At 48.9% G+C, this 20,215-nt stretch overlaps 1 protein-coding gene across 2 annotated transcripts in view; it reads left to right on the forward strand.

The window, feature by feature from the left end:
* The window catches only part of SNX19 (sorting nexin 19), a 32,724-nt gene extending 18,824 nt beyond the window's left edge, over positions 1-13,900 (forward strand). Inside the window, exons 9-11 of one of the 2 annotated variants that reach the window (XM_014478304.2) lie at positions 11,085-11,269; positions 11,994-12,081; positions 12,788-13,900. In XM_014478304.2, coding sequence (XP_014333790.2) covers positions 11,085-11,269; positions 11,994-12,081; positions 12,788-12,944 — 430 coding nt within the window. In that variant the 3' untranslated portion in view covers positions 12,945-13,900. The remainder of the gene's footprint in view (positions 1-11,084; positions 11,270-11,993; positions 12,082-12,787) is intronic. The other variant, XM_070365261.1, reaches the window with a different exon arrangement.
* The last annotated feature ends 6,315 nt before the right edge of the window (positions 13,901-20,215 follow it).

Below are 20,215 nucleotides of genomic sequence, written 5' to 3' on the forward strand. Positions count from 1 at the left end.
AGCACTGCTGGGATGAGAAACACAGATGTAAGAGAAACCCCCTTGCCTGCCTCCCCCACAGCTCTTTAGTTGGGCAGCTGCTCCCCATCCCCCAGAGTCATGGCTGGGCCTCGGGCTATCTCCCACCCCAGCGGCCTTCTCTTTCTTCTCCAGAGGAACGAAGTGCCCTCTGCCATCGTGGGCCTCCTGCCTAAGCTTGGACCTTCTGGAAGCTTCTCCTGCTGCTTTGCCTTCTCAGCCTCTGTCCTTCCATGTGTGAAACTAAGGATATGGGCTTTGAAGTCACACAGATCTGAATTCACATCTTCCCTTGAGGCTTGCTGTCTCTGACTCACCTTTGCTTCAGTTACTCTGAGTGGGAGTAACAGTGCCTTGCTCGTGAACTGATGAAGACTTTCGTTGCATGCCTGCCATCCGGTGGCATCAGTAAATGTGAGTTCTTGTCCGTCTCTACAAGCCCCACGTCCTGTTTCCTTGGGGACTCTTGTTCCCTAGGGCGGTCACACATTTGCTGTAGGATAGAGAATCTGTTTACATTGCGATGGTTTTTTGGTGAGGTGTTTGTAGTGAGCTCGCTTTGTGATCTCTTAGGAGCAAACACCTTGTGAGACACATGGCCTTTTCTGCATCCTTCAAATTAGGGTGTCTTCCTCCGTTTTAGCTGTCTATGAACTCTGTCCTGTTCTCACATTCCTACTTAACATCTCCCCAAGTCGTATCCAGTGTTTCAGAACCAGGGAACTACCTTTTAACCCAGGTACTCCCAACACTTTACTTTCTAGGAAACTAACTTTATTTAGTTCTTGTTGTGGTGACCTCTTTATGAATAATTTTTGAAAAGTCTTTGTGAGATTTGATACTATGTCGACTTGCTGACTGCTAGCTCTTCAGGCCTTTTCTCCATCAAGGTCCTTTCAGCCTAAGAAAATAAATAACCCATAAAAATCCATTAGAAATACTGAACAGTGTAAGGTCAAAGAACACAGTATAGACCATAAACACAGTTTTAAAAAGTCATAAGGATTCTTGAGGGTAATTGTTAGGTAGGGTTTAGAGAGGAAAGTTTTTAATAAAGTTAGACCTTGCAAGACAAATCCCTTAGAATGGTTTAGGGTAAAGAATGTTCCAGACACTGGAACATTTTTAAAGAGGGAAACGGACATTATTTCTACTTTTAATAGTTGCCTTTAAACATGTTTTGCGTATTTTCAGCCAGCCCCTTTCTGAGTGTGTGTGTGTATGTGTGTGTGTGAGTGTGAGTGTAGAGAGTATGGAAAGCCTGCTGGACTCCTACTGCTTGGGGCAGTTAGGTATGAATTCTCCATCTGGACTCCAGGTGGCACCACAGGATAAACAATTCCTGTTTGCAAGGCTTGGAGGGAGCTGCAGTTGTAGTCGTCACCCTGGTAGGGGTAGTGATGCAGCGTTTGCTGTCTCGCCCCATGGCCCGGAGGTGGCTTATGCGCCCTTTCCTTTGTGCCCCTGACTCTGTCAGCCAGCTGCTTTCTTCCTTCACCCCCGCCCCTTCAGGTGGTTCAGTTCTGACACATCCCTGAGCCCGCCAGGAGAGTCATTCTTACAGAGGGGAAACTAAAGCATGAAATGCAGAGCTCACGCCTTAGCCCCTTCGTTTAGTTCCCTAGACCTGGTAGAGCTTTGTAAGAGGATCCAGAGAACCCTTTCTCTGACACACGCACAAACACATAAGCACTTTCACGTTTTCTCCTTTGATCTCAGCAGCTTTGTACAGAAGGCAGGGCCAGAGTCAGTCCGTTAAGAAGAATTCAGAGCTCGGTTCTTTCCGCTTCTCTGTGGCCCAGCCAGCCTCCAGCCTGCGCGGCTCTGCAGTGTTGCTGTCACTGGCTGCAGCGCACTGCGGGAAGCTTCGTGGCTCTTCTGGCCACTGGGCTTTGCTTCCCCGGAAGGGTATGGATCAGTTTTATGTGTGGTATTGGGGTGGAAACTCTGATGGCCTCTTCCAGACAGGAGACTCTGGACTAGGAGAGATTCCAAGAAACATGGAGGGAGTAACTTACTGTGCAGAACGTGTCATGCTGTTGCTCTTACTGGGGCCACATGAAAAATAGGCAGGTATCAAAAATGTGTGGCTGATTTTTCTGTTAGCCCTGATCTCAGAGCTGGTTTATGGTGCATTGATGACAGCCTAGTGTGAGGCTGAGAACAGTTGTCCTGAAGGCCTTCAGAGGGACATAGGTTTGTGTAATCACCTTTGAAACTGGAATCCTGAGTGTCATGATGCTCGGTCTAGAACAGATTTCTAAAGATCTCCATATGCGATCAGACTCTCTTTATCCCATGAACACAGAGCCCCCAAGTGACTCCTTGTTCCATATTTTTTGAAAGGTAGCGAGATCTTTGCTGTTGGCCATTTTTTACCCAAATATCCTGCTACGTTATTCTCACTAGCTTCAAGTGATGAGTTGGATTCAGATCAATGCTGTTCCATCCATCGGGGGCACTTCCCAAAATACACACATGACTCACAGTCCTCAACAAAACCCTTTTGCTTCCGTTTGACTTTCCGCCTCTTCTCTCCTCTGGGCCTATTTGCCAGGAAAACTGACAAAAACCTAGACTGCTGGCAGCTGCCTGTCTTTTCTAGGATTTATGGAGCGTGGCTGACCCCCTTCTTTGCCCTCCACCTCTCTTTTCTTGCAGTGAGTGCAGAACCAGGTGTGATTGTGTGGGTTCTTCATGGTGAGTTCTGAGTTCTAGCACAGCTGACTTATTACCCAGTATTCTTCATTTAATATCCACCCTACAGCTGCTGTATTGGCACACAGCTTAATTTTAATATTAGCCTGAATAGAAAGTTCTTAGGAAGATAAATCTGCCAAACATTTATGTAGATGCATATAAAATGCCAAATACAAAGGATTTCTAAATTGTCTACCTTTATTATTGTCCTCCATCAGCACAAATAACTAAGAGCTCCATATTGTTTTGCTGCTTTGAGTACTGGGACGTTTGCCTTCTGCACAGCTTAGTGTGAGCTGTGTGCCTTGCATTAAGGCCAGTGTTTGTCCCACTTACAGCAGTGATTCACTTAGTAACTAATACTTATTGATCACCTACTATGTGCTAGACGCTGAGTTAAATGATCAAAATTTAAAAGACCCCTGGTTCCTACCCTAGGAAGTTTAATATCCAGTCAGAGATGCAATCTTATATATAAGGAGTTACAGTTTAAAGTTATGACTTTAAAAACAGCTCTTCATGATTAAGAGAAGGGACTAAGTAAATTATGAGAAATCCAGGGAGGGTTTATAGAGGAGATGACCTCTGAGATAGGATTTAAAGGATGAAGGGAAAGTGAGAGCTGGCGTTGGAGAACAGAGCGTTGAAGGCAGAGCAGTGAAGCAAGACAGCGCATGTGTGGAACTCAGAGAAGTCTGGGGCGGTTGGGATGTACGATGTGTAGCCACATAGCCAGAGATTCCACTGCAGAGCTCAGTAGGCACTGACCCATACAGAGCCCTGTTGCTATTCAGAGAGCATAGGATTCACCTTTATTCATTAGCAAAACATGTACAGAATTAAACACAAGATGACATGATCAACTTAGTAACTTAGAAAAATCATTTACATAGTGCTTGTCGAGGATTAATTGAAGAAAGCAATGTTCAAACCGGGGAGACAAATTGGGAAAGGGGTGATGAGGACCTAAGCAAAGATCGGTGCTGCAGAGATCATAAAGGGTGATGAATTCATGGGGTCCTGAGTACTGAGGAGGTCGGCTGGACCGGTTTTAGTAACTGTTTCAGTAATTAGGTGATGTTGCAGGGGGCAGGTGGGCTAGGGTTGGAGAAGAGGCAAAATCAAGAATGACTCTGGTTCTCCCTTGTGGATTGAGAAGCAATGCTAGCAGATGGCATAGTAGCCTTCCAAATAATGTATCTGACTTGTGATTCTGAAAGTTCCTTGTTGCTTATTAAGTCAGTGGATTATTACCTACTTTTGTGTGATGCTAGATGATGACACATGAGGAAGCATGGACTGTATCTCTAATAAGTTTCAGATTTCGAACAGAAAACTTAAGGACCTCAAGGCCTAGATTTCTATCCTTTCTTCTACCTGTAAGCTGTGTCTTTGGAAGAAAGAGGAAGGTATGGATTGAACAGTTAACTGTGTAGCTGGAACAGAGGGAAGGTTTGTAAACTTCCTTACTCTGGCACATGATGCCCACGTGGTAGACTCCTAACTGCAACTGCAGTGAGAACATAACTCGAGGACCACAGGAAGGGCTTACTTGGCAGGACATCCATCGACTGAGTGAAGAAGAAAAAGCTGCAAAGAAAACTGAGGTAAAACTAAAACTGAATAGAATGGGAAATAGCTCACAGAAAGGAAAGTAGACGGAAGTGAACTAGAATTCACAGAAGAACATAACAGAGAATCCGTCTTATATACCACAGTAACAAAGGGACTTAAAGTTTATCATGGAGCATTTTGGAATAAGGTTGATTCATTCAGTATATGTTTGATTATGTGAACTGTCCTAGTCCAGTAAATGCTGAGGAAGACACCAAAATGAACTGAGATCCCTGCCATCAAAACTTCACAATCTTGTTCTTTTAAAACTTTTAAGAAGCTCAACCGATATGTATTGAGTAAATGGAATAAACAGATTAAACACATGACTCCAACAAGGAAGGAGAAGAATCAGCATCAGATGAAATCAGAGTCGTTAACTGGGATCAGATTATAGATGAAAAAACAGAGAAAAGGGACACGCAGTGAGAAATGCAAACAGTAGAAATTAGAACTGGTGAGAACGGTGTCCACTAAACTTGAACTCAGAAGGAGCTGACATTGTGGATAAACGTTAGGGGGAAAGCTTTTTTTAAAAAAAAGTTTAAAACAGGAACAACTAAGATAAGTTGTTTGGAATAGATCTTGTACTATTAACTGGCTACCTTGAGAAATTATTTATTCATATATTCAGCAGCAAATTGATGTACTCTTTGCCTGGGGTATTTCTGTTTTTGTTTTGTTATGTTTTTTTACGTAAAGGAAAGGGTCTAATAAAAAGAAGTGAGCAAGCATGATTAAACTAGAATTGAAGTCCAAAATAGGAATGGAAATAACAAGAGAGCATTCATCTGCTTTAAAATTCAGGTACCTGACCAGGTGAATTCTGTTCCATGGAACTGAAAGAATTTGCATTTATCATTGAAGATCTAAGATCATGAAGAAAATTTCTATATAGGGATGTGTTGCTCGGAGATGGACAAGTGACTAGCCTTTTAAAAAATGGATACAGGCTTCTGACCCTGACTTTTACCTCTGGAAACTTCTTAAGTGGATTATTAAATAGATGTCTTGTGAACTCTCAGGAAGAGAAACACGGGCCCCAGAACCCAGTGTGCATTCAGTGGGAATGCTAACCTTGTTAGCAAGGTTTTTTTTTCTGTCTTAGCAGGATTGGTTGGAGAAGGCAATGGCACCCCACTCCAGTACTCCTGCCTGGAAAATCCCATGGACGGAGGAGCCTGGAAGGCTGCAGTCCATGGGGTCGCTGAGGGTCGGACACGACTGAGCGACTTCACTTTCACTTTTCACTTTCATGCATTGGAGAAGGAAATGGCAACCCACTCCAGTGTTCTTGCCTGGAGAATCCCAGGGACGGGGGAGCCTGGTGGGCTTCTGTCTATGGGGTCACACAGAGTCGGACACGACTGAAATGACTTAGCAGCAGCAGCAGCAGCAGGATTGGTAGGCCATTAAATGATAGGAATGCATAGGTTGTTGTATTGTCTGTGGATTTCAACAGGATTGTGCCATATTTCCCTAATATCCATATGGACATACATGGTCTGGACTGCAGGACTTTTAAGTGGTCCATGGCTATCTGAGGATTTTTAGCCCAGGTAGCTAATAACTTGATAGCCTAGAGGGCACTTTCTAGTGAAAGCATAGAACTTATCCTTTTTGTCAGTGAATTTGCAAGTAACTCTGATCTTAGAGATATAATTAATACTCTGGGTGACAGAAGTCAAGATTCAGAAGACTTTAGAAGAGTTAGTTCAGTTCAGTCACTCAGTCGTGTCCAACTCTTTGCAACCCCGTGGAGTGCAGCATGCCAGACTTCCCTGTCCATCACCAACTCCCAGAGCTTGCTCAAACTCATGTCCATCAAGTCACTGATGCCATCCAACCATCTCATCCTCTGTCATCACCTTCTCCTCTTGCCTTCAGTCTTAACCAGCATCAGGGTCTTTTCCAATGAGTCAGTTCTCCGCATCAGATGGCCAAAGTGTTGGAGTTTCAGCTTCACCGTCAGTCCTTCCAATGAATATTCAGGACTGATTTCCTTTAGAATTGACTGGTTTGATCTTGCAGAAGAGTTAGAATGGTCGTCTAAAGCAAACAAGATGGGATTTAACAAATAAATATTATAAAGCAGAATTTAGATTCTTCTTTTTTTTTTTAATTACACAAGTATAGTACAAAAGGACAAGCCTAGACTTAACAGGAGTCTGTGATTTCTGGTTAAAGCACATACGTGGACTCAGGGTTCTAGTTGGCTGCATACCCAGTGATGAGTCAGTGCTTTAGTGCGTGTGCCCCAAAAACCAGTACAGTCTTTGACTGTATTAATACAAGTATGGTATCTGGCTTGAGGAAGGCACCGTTCTCTGCCTTCTTTGCCGGTCAGGGCACATTGTGAGGTTGTGTCTGGTTCTGGGCACTGTCCGTTGTAAGAGAGGACAGCAGTGAAAACCCTAACCCTACCTGCCCTTCCCCCCACCACCATCAGCACTGCTCAGTCGTGTCTGACTCTTTGCAGCTCCATAGACTGTAGCCCACCAGGCTCCTCTCTCCATGGAATTTTCCAGGCGAGGATATTGGAGTGGGTTGCCATGCCCTTCTCCAGGGGATCTTCGTGACCCAGTGAACAAACCTGCATCTCTGGTGTCTCCTGCATTGGCAGGTGGATTCTTCACCACTGCACCACCTGGGAAGCCGTGCCCAACCCCCCACCCCTCCCACCCTCCGCCCCATGAAGCCATACTTATCCAGGGCCTTCCTCTCTGGGCCATGGAGGCAGTCTTAGAAAAGACATGAGGGGAATTTGGTTAATTGGCTTAGATGTGGTCCCTTAAAGCTTTCTCCCCTTATTCTTGAGATTTGATTTTGCTCTTTTGATGGAAAATGACCTTCTGCTAACCTTGAAGTGCCATCTTAAGCCCTAGTATTAAACTGTCTCATTTTTAGCCACTGCTTCATTTCTCGGTGTGTAGCTATTTCAGACCAGGTTCCTTTGAACGTGGACTGGACCCCGACTCCCAGTGTAGTGGGTGCCCTGGTCTCTGCATCCTCTGTCCTTCCATGTCTGGGACTGGAGGCTCTTCATGTCTCAATGTCCATCTGCTGCTGTTTTTTTCTCCTTTTATTGCCTGTTCTGGGCCCCCTAGAACATCTTCTCTGTGCTCTGAGTCCTTCAGAGATGGCCTGACAGAACAGTTGTGGTCTGGCTTTTTTTCTTCTTTGGGGAGAAGCTAGAAGATAGAAGAAGATATCTAAATCAAATATCAGAACTGGAATAGTAGTAGAAAATAAAACCAGTGCTATTTGAGGCTCTTCTCCATATTTATTTTAGCGTATTTACCTCATGCATCTTGTGTTACATCAACAATAACATTTGTATTTAGTAAATGATTTCTTATAAATAATTTGTAAATAGTAAATAGTCCAAGGGATGTATGTGTGTATCTCCACCTTGAAACTGGAGCTCTTAGCTTAACAGTGGTAGCAGCAGATTCCAGAACCTGATGCTGGAGGAGCTATTATGGCACACTGGACTGCAGACACAGAACACAGATTCCATTCCTTGTGCTTCAAGACACAGATTTCTCTTTAACGTCCCCACCCCTGGGTTAAGAACAGAAGGATGACATGTGGAATGGAGAAATGCAGGGAGCTAACAAGGCTTTCCAGGTGGCTCAGTAAGGAATCCACCTGCCAGCGTAGGAGACGTGGGTTCGATCCCTGGGTTGGGAAGATCCGCTGGAGAAGGAATGGCAACCCACTTCAGTATTCTTTCCTGGAGGATTCCATGGACAAAGGAACCTGGCAGGCTATACAGTCCATGGGGTTGCAAAGAGCTGAACACGACTTAGAGACTAAACAGCAACAACAAGGGAGCTAAGGGTGGGAGTCAGGGTGTCGGTCGCTTAACACTCGCCCCAGAGCCTCATCTGCTGGCTTCCTGTGCCTCAGCCCAGCTTCAGGACTGAGGGAGTTCACAGTGTTAGATAAAGAAGGGTGGTGCGCATGGAGCCTCACTCTGGAATAGGAAGGGGAAATGGGTTGAAGGAGGGGAGCAGTGGTTGGATGAAGAAATCCCTGTGCTCTTCCTTGTTTATCAAATACTGTTTCTGTGCAGCGTGTTGGGCAGACTATACAGATCCCTGGAGGGGCATCGTGTGTGGCAATAAAGCATGCTTTCGAGAGGGGTCTCTGGCGCACAGGTGGTTTGTACTGTCTGCGGGTGGGGCAGCAGCGGTGCTGGTGATTATCTGGATTTGGACTTGATCGCTTTCCCCTCCAGACAGGGATGCTCGTCACTTGTGTCGAGAGGCCAAATCTCCCACGTTCCGTGAACAAAAGGTTGCCGCCTGCGTCTTCTCCACAGGTTGCCTTCTCCCCCGGCTAGGAAACGAAAGCAGGCTCATCCCAGTGCCCGGGAGGCAGCCTCTTGTTTCCTTTGAGAGGAAGAGGAGGAACAGTGTTGGGAAGAGGACCCTGAAAAGGGAGGGAAGCGTCTGTGTGGTGGGCGCGGCTTGTCTGCTGCCCGTGGGCATGAGGCGGAGCAGGAGCACTGAACCTCGCAGCACCCCACTTCTGCAGTGGACCCCTCTCTTTAGACACGAAGTTGGTTTCATTTCAGCTGGTTTACACAAGTCCTGCCTCTCCCATTCCCAGGACTGACTCTTCTAGGCCCTTCTGTTTATTAGTCCTGTGCCTCAGGGCTTAGGGCGCTTACCGGTGCCTTTGTTTTGTTCAGCAGCTGATGTTCTGCTTGGTGACCTCAAACGTCTTTGTCAATTAGTTCTGCTAACCTCTGACAATTTTATTATACTCACTGACTCATCCTCCTCATGAGGGGCTTATTCTTGCTTTTTTATACTGTGATTCTTCTTCCCAGCATCCGCATTGAGAGTTTGATGGGTTATAGACCAGTAGGTCTATAATTTGTATAATTTGTCTAATTTGTCTCTTGCCACATGTTAACGTTTGTTCTGCATCCAGCATGTGTTGATGAGCTGCTTGGTCACCACGGGAGGGAGCAAAGGGGACCTCCTTGCCCAAATCCAATTCGAGGTCCTGTTCCCATTGAGTGAATGACCATTAAAGTAAAGCAGGCCCACAAGGGGGCCGGGCACCCAGGGCTGCTGTTGTCATGCTCAGTCAAGGAAGGGTTGAGTGGATGCTGAGGTTTCTCCAAAGAGTCGCAGGTGCTACTGGCTCCAGAGGACAAACTGAAGGTCAAACGGAAGGGCAAGCCAGCCTATTGTTTGCATCTGTGAACGGGAGGCTGAGCTGGAGCTAATGCTGGCTGAAAGGGAAAGTGTTAGTCGCTCAGTCGTGTCCAACTCTTTGTGACCCAATGGACTGTAGCCTGCCAGGCTCCTCTGTCCATGGGATTCTCCAGGCAAGAGTACTGGAGTGGGTGGCCATTCCCTTCTCCAGGGGCTCTTCCTGACCCAGGGATTGAACCCTGTGTTTCCTGCACTGGCAGACAGATTCTTTACCACTAAACCACCTGGGAAGCCCAAATGGTGATGGCTATTTCGGGCAAGCTTTGTGCCGCTCTTGATCTCCATCGATGTCTGCCGTTGTTGCCCTGCCGTTACCTTTCAGACTTCCTATTCTTAGAATCATCTGTGAGCCCTGGGCCTGGGGGAGTGCAGCCCCCAAAGCTGGAATGCCTAGCGTGAGCGGAATGCAGACTGTCTGGCAGAGTGGAGGTTAAATAAAGTTTGCCTTGGCAGCCCCCTCCACTCTTGGATGGACGACAGGCAGCTCAGGTCTAGAGTGATGGCATGGGCTGTGTGGTGCAGCACCAAATAAAGTCTTCTTTGCGTGAGTGACGTTGCCAGCAGTCCATTCATCCCCGTCACGGCCATGCCATTCTCAGCATGGGCCCCATGAAGCAGGCCTCTGCAGTGTCGAACCTCAGCAAGTGACCACACCGCTCTGGAGACCTGCAGAGACAGGGAAAGCGCTTTGGTGGAAATGCCTTGTAGGCCCTGCAGATTGCGGTACCTGCCCTCTCAGTCACTGACTCATTTGTGGAAGCAAGACAGAGGGGTACATTTTCACTGTAATAAGAGCAGTTGCCAGTCAGTCATTTCACTGACATTTCACAGACATTTCACTGTGGGAAGATGTTGTGGTGGGGACCTCTTGCAGTGCTTATAATGTAGTTGGGAAAGGCAAGCTGTAAATATATGAGGCAGTAAGTAATATTCCAAACTGGAATACCAGTGCTTAGTCTGTGTTGTAGAAGGAGCACCACAGGAGGCCTAAGGAGCGAGCATTTCTGGGTGGAATGCTCAGGGAGGAATTTGTGGAGGATGTGGGGTTTGAACAGGTTTTGCTAGAAGGACGGAGTTCTGCTGCTGGCCAGGAGAAGGCCTGGTCTGTCGGGAGCAATAGGTGATGTCAGGAGTCCTCAAGACAGGTTGTGGGAGCGTGGATGGTTGGCCACGGAGCGGGGTTTGTATAAAGTTCCCAGACCGTGCACTGTGTACACGGCACTGAGAAGTCCCAATGCTTCTCACTGGAGGACGGTTGGAAACGTGCAACCTCCCCAGAGCCAGCAGCCCTCACATGCTCTGTTCTCAGCCCCTGACACATGGGTGCTCACACTCAGTGAATGGCTGTAATCTTGTCGTCACTCGTCTTCAAGTTCTGGGAGCCCGTGCTGTCGACTGGCTTGGTCTCACCTGTGGGAGCTGGCGCTGCCTTGGCGTTGTTCTGTCCTCATTGCCTGGAGGACTTGCCCTGGCTCTGGGTCCTCCACGTTGCCCTGACCCTTCTCTCTTCCCCTGCAGGTGGCTGGAGGTGCAGGTGGCTCATCTGACGTGTCCACAGCGCTGGGTGCAGTACCTCCGGCTCCTCCAGGAGTCCATCTGGCCGGGCGGGGCTTTGCCCAAGTGTCCTCGGCCTGTGAGGACCCCGGAGCAGAAGGCAGCAGCTGAGAAACAGGCTCTGCAGAGCCTGATGGGTGTCCTGCCAGGTGACTGCAGAGAGACTGATGGTGCCGTAGCCTTCCTCCCCACGCTGCTTTCCTGCCATTACCCCACGCCCTTCCCCTGTTTTCAAAGGGCCTTATCTGCAGCAGGACTCAGCAAATGTGTTGACCTGCTATTTCTGAGGCCAACAGGAAAGTGATTGGGACTTCTGGGGAGGCTGAGGGAACAGGAAATGTCTTCGGGGCAGGTGATGACTTCCAGCCCTGTGGATCGGGGAGGAGCATGACATGCCTGCAGAAGCCCAGCTTGGGGACCAGCGGCCGACAAGTAAAGTGCACGGTCCTCAGCTACATAGACACAAACTCCGAAGAGGGCTTTTCCCTTCCCTTTATGTGGTTTTTTCGGAGGACGGGGAAGGCAGTTTGCTGCCTGTGGTTGTGCTGGGGGAGGAGGGTACAGTGGTGGACGCTTGCCCCAGACTGTGCTGTTTACTCTTGTTAACCTCTGTTCTCCAGCCTACACCATTGTATCAGAAGCAGCGACAGGTTACAGAATTGTCTCCTGGGGCCCATCTTATTTAGATATCTAACTTAAAAACCATTTTTGTTGGCTTTTCCTGTCTCCTGAGGATATAGTTTGTCTGTGTGGTTCAGAGATGTGCCAGAAGTACCCAGTGTGAATAAAGACAGCAGACATCCTGAGGAGACAGTCCTTGCAGAGGCTAAGGCTTCGTGGTGAACTAAAACCATGTCCACCTTTCCTCTTCAGATGTCATCGTAGAAATCCTTGGGGAGAACAAATGCCGGCTGAGCTGGAGTCTGGTCTTGGAGTCGCTGCAGCAGCCCCTGATCAACAGGTGGGCACCGCGGAAGCTGTCTCTGGTCTCAGAGGGTCCCCGGCTTCTGGTTAAACGGCTGCGCTGAGAAGACTAGAACCGCAGTGTCTCCCTGCCCTGGGCCCCGGCTGCAGGTGCAACGACCGTTTCCCTGGCTTCCGAGCAGGGGTCAGTTGGTCAGGAGCTGGTGGGACCAGCCACTGTTTGCTTTGGGAAGAACTCTATGCAGGCCCCCGTGGGAGCTCCTGAGAAGGCCCTGGCAGTCCTCAGCACAGAGAGGTCATGATCCCCTGGCCGGTGCCGGAGGATGGAGAATCCCGCTGGTGTTGAGAGCATGCTCCCTCCCCTCAGCCCTGCCCTGAGCACGTTGTGTCCGTGAACTCTCACTCCTCAAGTCCTGTCTGCCTCATCACAGGTGACCTGAAGGTTCCTAGTAAGTCATTACTACAGGGATTCCCCTCGCTCAGAGCTCTTCAGAGCAGTGCCAGCATGCTAGATGTAAAGAAATAGGGAATTTCCTTAAATCCAGTCTCAAGTACCACTTCCACCTTTGTTGCAATCCTAGCCTTCTTTAGTTCAGCAGACTTTTATTTTACAGCCGAGACATTGCAGTCCACTGAGGATATCAGTAGCGGGCAATGGGGAGGTGAGATAAATGTCATCAACAGGATCTGGTGTCGAGACCTAGCCAGACCTTCCCCCAAGTTGTTCTTTTTGTTTGTTTTAGGCATTTGATTTACTGCCTCTGGGACATCATCCTGGAATTGTTGGAGCTCAGTGCCTCTGCCGAGGAGTCTGCCGTAACCAGCTCCACTGCAGACACCCCAGGAAGACGGGCATCTCCCCTTAGCCAGAGGCCATTGTCCCGTTTCTTCGAGGGTTAGGAAGAGCGGATCACTCTGCCACCCAGAGACCAAGCAGAAGACCATACCCTCTGGAACAGGGCCATACTCAGAAGGCCTAGGGTCTCAGCAGCAACGTCCCCCCTCCCTCCTGCCACACACACACACACACTTGGTCTGTAGCAGGCAATGGGCGTATATGCACCATTGCACACACATCCATTTCCATGCCTCCTTGTGTGTGGACTATTGCTGGTGGGTGGATCCTAGTTCCTCTGGAAAAGGGAGCCATGGAGGAGAGGAATGAGCCACCCCCGCCCCCTTGCCCTCCTTCCTGACACTGTTTGCCGGTAGCCTGGCCTGTGCACACGTGCACCTGACCCCCCACCCCCCCCCCACCCCCATGCAGGCTCCAGGGAGACTGGGAAAAGCACCACAGCTGGGTTTTCTTGGAGGAGAAGACAGTCTTCTGAGTTCTCTCTTCCCACCAGGAAACACAATCCATCCAGGAGTACTCTTGAAAGCCAAAGCGCTGGTCTCTCGAGCGTCCCCACAGCCCACAGAGGGAGCCACTTCTCAGGGCTCTCCACACTCACCGGTGTTGCCCAGCACCTCGGCCTGCAGAGGACGTGACTTCGGCTGCTGCCCTAGGAAGCTGCGTCCCTGAAGGGCAGACTGCCGAAGCTCCGGGGGGCCACCCCACCCCTCCACCCTTTCCTAAGAGAGGGCTGCACTACAGACTGTACCAGCCCCTCCCCAAGAGCAAGTGCATGCTGGCCTCTGTGGCCTTCCCTGTCTGTCTTCACCCACCCAGCACAGCAGGTCACTCCGCCGTGACGAGTGAAGAACAAGACAGTCAGCACTAGCCTGGAACATTCCTGCTTCTCCTGTCACCCTCCCGCCTCTGACCGTTCATTCCCAGCTTCCACTCTCCTTTGCTTATGGCGCCCGACAGCAGATGTTAGGTCCTGGGCAGAGTAAAATCGTGTGTCAACGTGGTCTCTGGCTCTATGGGTTAGGATGCTTTAGGCTGAAATTACTAAGAACGTTTATTTTTTTCCATCAAACCAGTCCCTGAGTAGGTGAGGCCCCAGGTTGGCGGATGCAGCATCTCGGACCTCATCGAGGGCCCAGATTCTTCCCATCTTTTTGTTTTGCCTTTTAAATACATTAGCTCATCTTCAGGCCACCAGCCTTCACAGTTGCTGCAGTTCAGGGCATCACATCCACGTATGACAATATCCTTGAAAGAATGGGGGCGTCTCCCCCACGTTTTCTTTTAAAAAATGAGGAAACAGTTTTCCAGAAGCCCTTCAAGAGTCCTCAGGACTCATTGCCAAAACCACCCGCCCTGAGCCAATCCATGACGTTGAGGATGCTTGAACACGATTGGCTCCTAGTAGTGTTTCCTCCTGGGGAGGTCACTCGCCAGGAAGGTTAGATACCTGAGAAAATAGATGTTAGCAAGGAAGAAGCAGAGGTTGGGTGTTGATGAAGAGTCTGTCTTGCAGGGCTCATTCTGCAAACACCACCAAAGCCCCCCTGTGCTTAACTTAAGAGTGAGGTTTGCCAAACATGCCACCTGAAGCTCTTCACATGCTTCACCTTCCCTCACCCACACGTCAGCCCCAGGAGGTGGTTCTGCTCTGTTCCCACTTCACGGGCACATGAGGCGTAGAGGTGGGGACCGGTCACAGGTGCTTGAGGAAATGGCAGAGCCCACACGCAGAACCACTGTTCCAGTCTACCAGAGGGCGGGTTCTCACCTGTGAGGAGCCTGTGGTCTGGCAGACTCCTTGGTCAGGGCCATGTGGCCACGCGGTGGTCTCTGCTGCAGCCACTCAGCTCTCCCATGGGGGCCTGGGCAGCCACAGCATGTGCTCCTGTGATGGGCCCGGAGCTCCGAGTACCCTGAAGCTCTGTTCACACGCCACAGCAGCTGCTGGGTTTAGTCTGGAAGTAGGCCACAGACCTCATCCTAGTGAGTTAGCAGTGCTTGCTGAAGTCAAGTATGCGTGAGAATTACCTAGAGCCAGGGTAGAGGCCTGGGGAGCTGCGTGTTAAGCTCCCAGGGGTAGCCAGCAAGAATGTAGGCCTTTAGCCACACCTGGAGTGTCGAGGGGTTAGAACCCAGACAGCTCCACTTGGGTGCTGTTAATGCACCACTGAATATTAAAGTCACTTAATTGAGGTTGTAATTCTATCTGAACTGACTCTTAAAGGATTAATAAGAGTTAGCCTGTGAAAGCATGGGGAGTTCAGATGCAACAGTGAACCATGGGTGAAGACATGGAGAGTAGCCCCCCCGAAAGACACCTCCTGTGTGACCCACTTCCCTGAGGTGCCTGGAGTGGTCGGGCTTACAGGACAGAAGGCGGTCATGGGGCAGAGGGGCGGGGGTGCAGTGGGGACAGAGTTTCAGCTGCTCGGGAGGAAGAGCTCTGGGGATCTGTTTTCACGTATATGTAGTATATGTAGCACTGCTGAACTGTACACTGAACAATGGTTACAATGCTGAATTTTATGTGTATTTTACTGCAGTTTAGAAATTTTAAAAATAAGCAGTATGGCACCAGGCAAGCCCAGCGTGTGGGGAGGGTGAGGCTGGAGCCTCCTGGGCTGGGAGAGGGCGCGGTGTGCCTGGAACCTGGGGTCCATTCCAGCCGCGTGGTGGGGGTCATGAAAGAATCTGGGGAGCATTCATCAGCAGTCCTGGGCCTTGATCACGCACACAATCAGCCCTGCTTGGTCCTGCCCCTGGAGACTTGACTCCTGCCTGCGTCATTCTGACCCCTTGAGTGCTCCCAGCCCATCCCCACTGCTGACATATACAGTGGCTTCAGGCTCTGTGGAGTGTAGTGAACTTCAGGTGGTAAAACCCCAATCGGAATCCTCGCTCTGCCTCTTGGCAGAGGATGAAGATACGTTGGGAAGCTCACCTTCACGGAGACTGATTTCTTAGAAAAGGGGACAGAAAGGTTACCGCCCTTTTGAGCACAGAAAGAGCTCGGGTGTAACAGCAGACCCTGCTGTGCCATGTCGGTGGCATGGCTTCCCTGCTCCCTTGTGTCGGGGGAGCAGCGGAGATGCCAGTCTTGGGGAGCCTCCTTGGAACCTGCTGCTTCTCGTCTCCCTGTGCTCCGGAGCAGGAGGGTGTGTTTCCTTAGGATGAGGGAGGAAGGTGAGCCAGCCCTGCTAGATACAGATGACAATGGGAACCTGGGAGGAAGGGAAAGTACGATGCTGTGGGCGTGGGAGCCCAGCTGGGCAGGCTGTGCCATAACTTAGCAGCTCTGTTTCCGCCGGGAGAGCCAAAAATCACAGGGCAGTGCCCGCTGACACTGCCTTTGTGGACCAGAGAACGAAACCACTGCAGGGTGAATTCCAGACAGCAAACCTGCCTCACTGTGGTGTAAAGGGTGAGGGTGTGCTTCACACAAAACAGTGTCTCTCAGGAGACAGCCAGTGAGGGGAGGCACCCCAAACATGTCTAGACCCTCAGACTTGCCTGATGCCTAGCAAAGGTGGCAGGGTCTGGTTTAAAGGTGGTGGCAGAAAAACAAACCCAGAAGAATATCCAGTCAGAAGCAAATGTGGATCGTCACACCTTTTTCCTGCTGTGACCAGCAACAGGGTTGGAGGCAGGGCAAGCTCAATGCAGTGGAGGAGGTGTGGGCACCGACAGTCCCCTGGACAGACACCCTGCACTTGTCTCAGTCTCGCTGAGCCCTCCTGCCACGTCCCTCTCGCTTCTCACCTGTCTCTGGTCTGCAAGTACTTTTGAACTCGGCTTTTTTGGAAACGAAAACAAACATGACAGGATACAGAAAACTACTGGCTCTGATGTCTTCACCAACACGACAAAATCTAATTTCTCCGCACATCTTGATCCTTCAAACCTTACCTACAAGCGCTTCTGTATGAGTCACTAGCATACCATTTCTAGGATGTAGAGGGTTGGGAGGGGGAAAATGAAAGAAAATAATAGAATCAAACTTAGAAAACCATAAGTGACCTTGTCTACTTATTCTAATCCCAAATAGGGCTCTCTGTCACTGGTCAGTGTTTAGGAGATGCAGACTAATTTTAACACTGAAGTGTTATAAGGATTAAGAAGGTAAATCTGCAGCTTTTACGTAAGCAGTCCACACTTTGACATTTTTTAAATTGAAGTATAGCTGGTTAACAATATTACTACTTTCAGCTGTACAGCAGAATGATCTGGTTATATGAATACATCCATTTTTAAGGTTTTGGTTCTTTTCATTATAGTTTATTACAAGATAATACAGTTCCCTGTGCTATACAGTAAGGGCTTCTCTGGTGGCTCAGATGGTAAAGCATCTGCCTACAATTCAGGAGACCAGGTTCGATCCCTGAGTTGGGAAGATAACCTGGAGGAGGAAATGGCAACCCAGTCCAGTATTTTTACCTGAACAATTCCATGGACAGAAGAGCCTGGTGGGCTACAATCCTCCTTGTTTATTTTTTATATGGCCATGTGCATACTTTTGACTTTTCCTTTCTTCCTTGTGTGTTCCATGTTACTGTTGCACTCTATTATTATGAGCAAGTTCAGTTCAGTCACTCAGTCGTGTCTGACTCTGTGACCCCATGAATCGCAGCACGCCAGGTCTCCCTGTCCATCACCAACTCCCGGAGTTCACCCAGACTCCATCGAGTCAGTGATGCCATCCTGCCATCTCATCCTCTGTGGTCCCCTTCTCCTCCTGCCCCCAATCCCTCCCAGCATCAGAGTCTTTTCCAATGAGTCAACTCTTCACAAGAGGTGGCCAAAGTACTGGAGTTTCAGCTTCAGCATCATTCCTTCCAAAGAAATCCCAGGGCTGATCTCCTTCAGAATGGACTGGTTGGATCTCCTTGCAGTCCAAGGGACTCTCAAGAGTCTTCTCCAACACCACAGTTCAAAAGCATCAATTCTTCGGCACTCAGCCTTCTTCACAGTCCAACTCTCACATCCATACATGACCACTGGAAAAACCATAGCCTTGACTAGACGGACCTTTGTTGGCAAAGTGATGTCTCTGCTTTTGAATATGCTATCTAGGTTGGACATAACTTTTCTTCCAAGGAGTAAGTGTCTTTTAATTTCATGGCTGCAACAAGAGAGAGTGGCAATCAAGCGGGCCAGATACTTGGATTAATCCATGAGGGTGAAGACCAAGATAGACAAACACAAAAGTCTGAAATTGCAGATAAAGGCACTCACATGAACACAGAAGCTGTGATTTCTCTGTGCCTGGTAGCATTGCATGGTGATCCATCAGCCCGGGGCATCAGACCTTTTGCCTATGCTCCTTGATAAAGAACCATTCTGCCACTCATTGCTATCAAAAAGATGAGCCTTGATTTAGCAAAATGTCTGCGTTTCATCTCAAATCTTGCTGTTAGGGAGGACAGACCTTGTTAAGAAAAAAAAGCAACCCTTTCTTTGGAGTTTTTGTCCTTTACAAAGACATGGGGAGTCCCAAGTCAACCCAGGGGTGGCAAGCCAGGTTCTTTAGAGAAAAGTGAGGGTCCCTTTCATCAGGGCTCCGTGTGTCTCTGGGAGAACTGTGTGGACAGGGTGGGTGGTAGGGCTTTTACTCGGGGACAGAATGTGTTGTGGAGATGGTCTCTCAGAAGTCTAGGGGCCTGTGCTCTGCTCTTGCCTACTTCTGTCCTCTGTCACATGCTCTGTGCTCAGGTGTGTTCCCTTCCTTACTCCAGCTCTGCACAGGTGGGCACCTTCCATCTTGAGAGCTGATTCACATGCCACCTCCTCCTCGAAGCTTTATCTGATTGGATAACTCAGAGTTACCTACACTGCCTCTCAGATCAATGTGCATAGATATGGGGTCTTCAGCGACAGGTTACAATTCTTTGAGGTCAAGGAGCGTCATTCCTTTTCTGCTCCTGTTACACGCTGGTGCCTCCTCAACCCTCCTGTCTGCCTGGTGCACAATAGTCACTGATGCTCACTCAATTAAGGACATTGTACTCATCAACTTTTAGGAGGCAGAATATGTGAATAAGTTGAATGAAAGAAGAATTTGCTGGGGACAAAATAGGAATGAGGGGGAAGCAAATTTTCACTTTTAGGACCTTACATCTTCATTCTAAAGCAAGTATCGCACGAAAGAAGTTCATTTTCCTATTTCCTGTGCCAAAACCCACACAGCTTTATAACAGTACTGTTTGCAGTCCAAGTGTGTAGGCCGATAAGGTTCTAAAGCAATGTGCTTCTTCAGGAAAATTGGTCCTGATTTGAAAGTGGTTTTTAAGATTAGCCAGCCACAGAAACACCCAGCATACCCTGTCTCCATTCCAAGTCCTCCACCTTCACCTGCTCTTTACCTTACTGGGATTGGAAGACAAAAATTTGCCTGCAAGTAATAGCCTCAACTGCTTCCTGTCCCAGATGCAAATTCATCAGGAGTGCAATTATGGTGAGGACAAACAGCTTTCTCTTCCATTTGCTTTCTGGAAATCCTTTGGTCCCAGACCTAAAATTTTTTATTTCATACCTTCTCTGATAGTTTAAGTCACATCTAAGATGCTGCAAGGAAGACCCTTCAGAGATGCAATAATAACCACAACAAAAGGAGTACGGAAATGCCGCATCACTCTCACAGGTGTTTGCTGTCTTTCCCGCCACATTCACTGCTGTGACTGTGAGCCCAAGCACAAATCAAAACTGGGCAGCTGCCATCAGAATGAAAACTCAGGAATCTAAGACGTCCGGAGTAGCTGCAGGTCAGCGTGTCGGCCCTGGGGGATAAAGTCGCCTGCTGTTTCTGGGCCCCAGTAGGAGCCTCTAGGCCATGACTTGAAAGAGGGCAACAGCAGGTGAAGGAGGAAGTTCAGTCTGAGGATTAAACAATGACGCATTTCAGGGAAAGGAGGAAACCCTAGACAACCTAGAGCTTGGGTCACGTGCTATCTCAGAGCAGGCCCATGGAAGGGGGCCCCCGTCTGCTGTGGAACCAAGTCTGCCCCTGGGCCAGTGCACATGTGCACGACACATGATGTGGGGCAGTCTCAGGAGCCAGTCTGGTGTGTATCCACCCCGGGGCGGATTGGGCAGCCTTCAGTGTAAACCTCTTCGGGATTAACCACTTACTCAGGGTAGAACCCTGGGTAATTAATACCAGATCTGTTCCCTGCACTTCCTACATCCTGCATAAGGGTGAGGACCCGAGTGTTTCCTTTCCAGCATTCTGTTTGGACGAGATAGAAGAAGCTGTTGTCCTAATGCTGGAGACATAAGTCATCCCCTCGCACAGTGCCTTGTGCAGATGGCTTGTGAGTGG

This window comes from Bos mutus, chromosome 29, assembly GCF_027580195.1.
Source record: "Bos mutus isolate GX-2022 chromosome 29, NWIPB_WYAK_1.1, whole genome shotgun sequence".
Lineage (NCBI taxonomy): Eukaryota > Metazoa > Chordata > Mammalia > Artiodactyla > Bovidae > Bos > Bos mutus.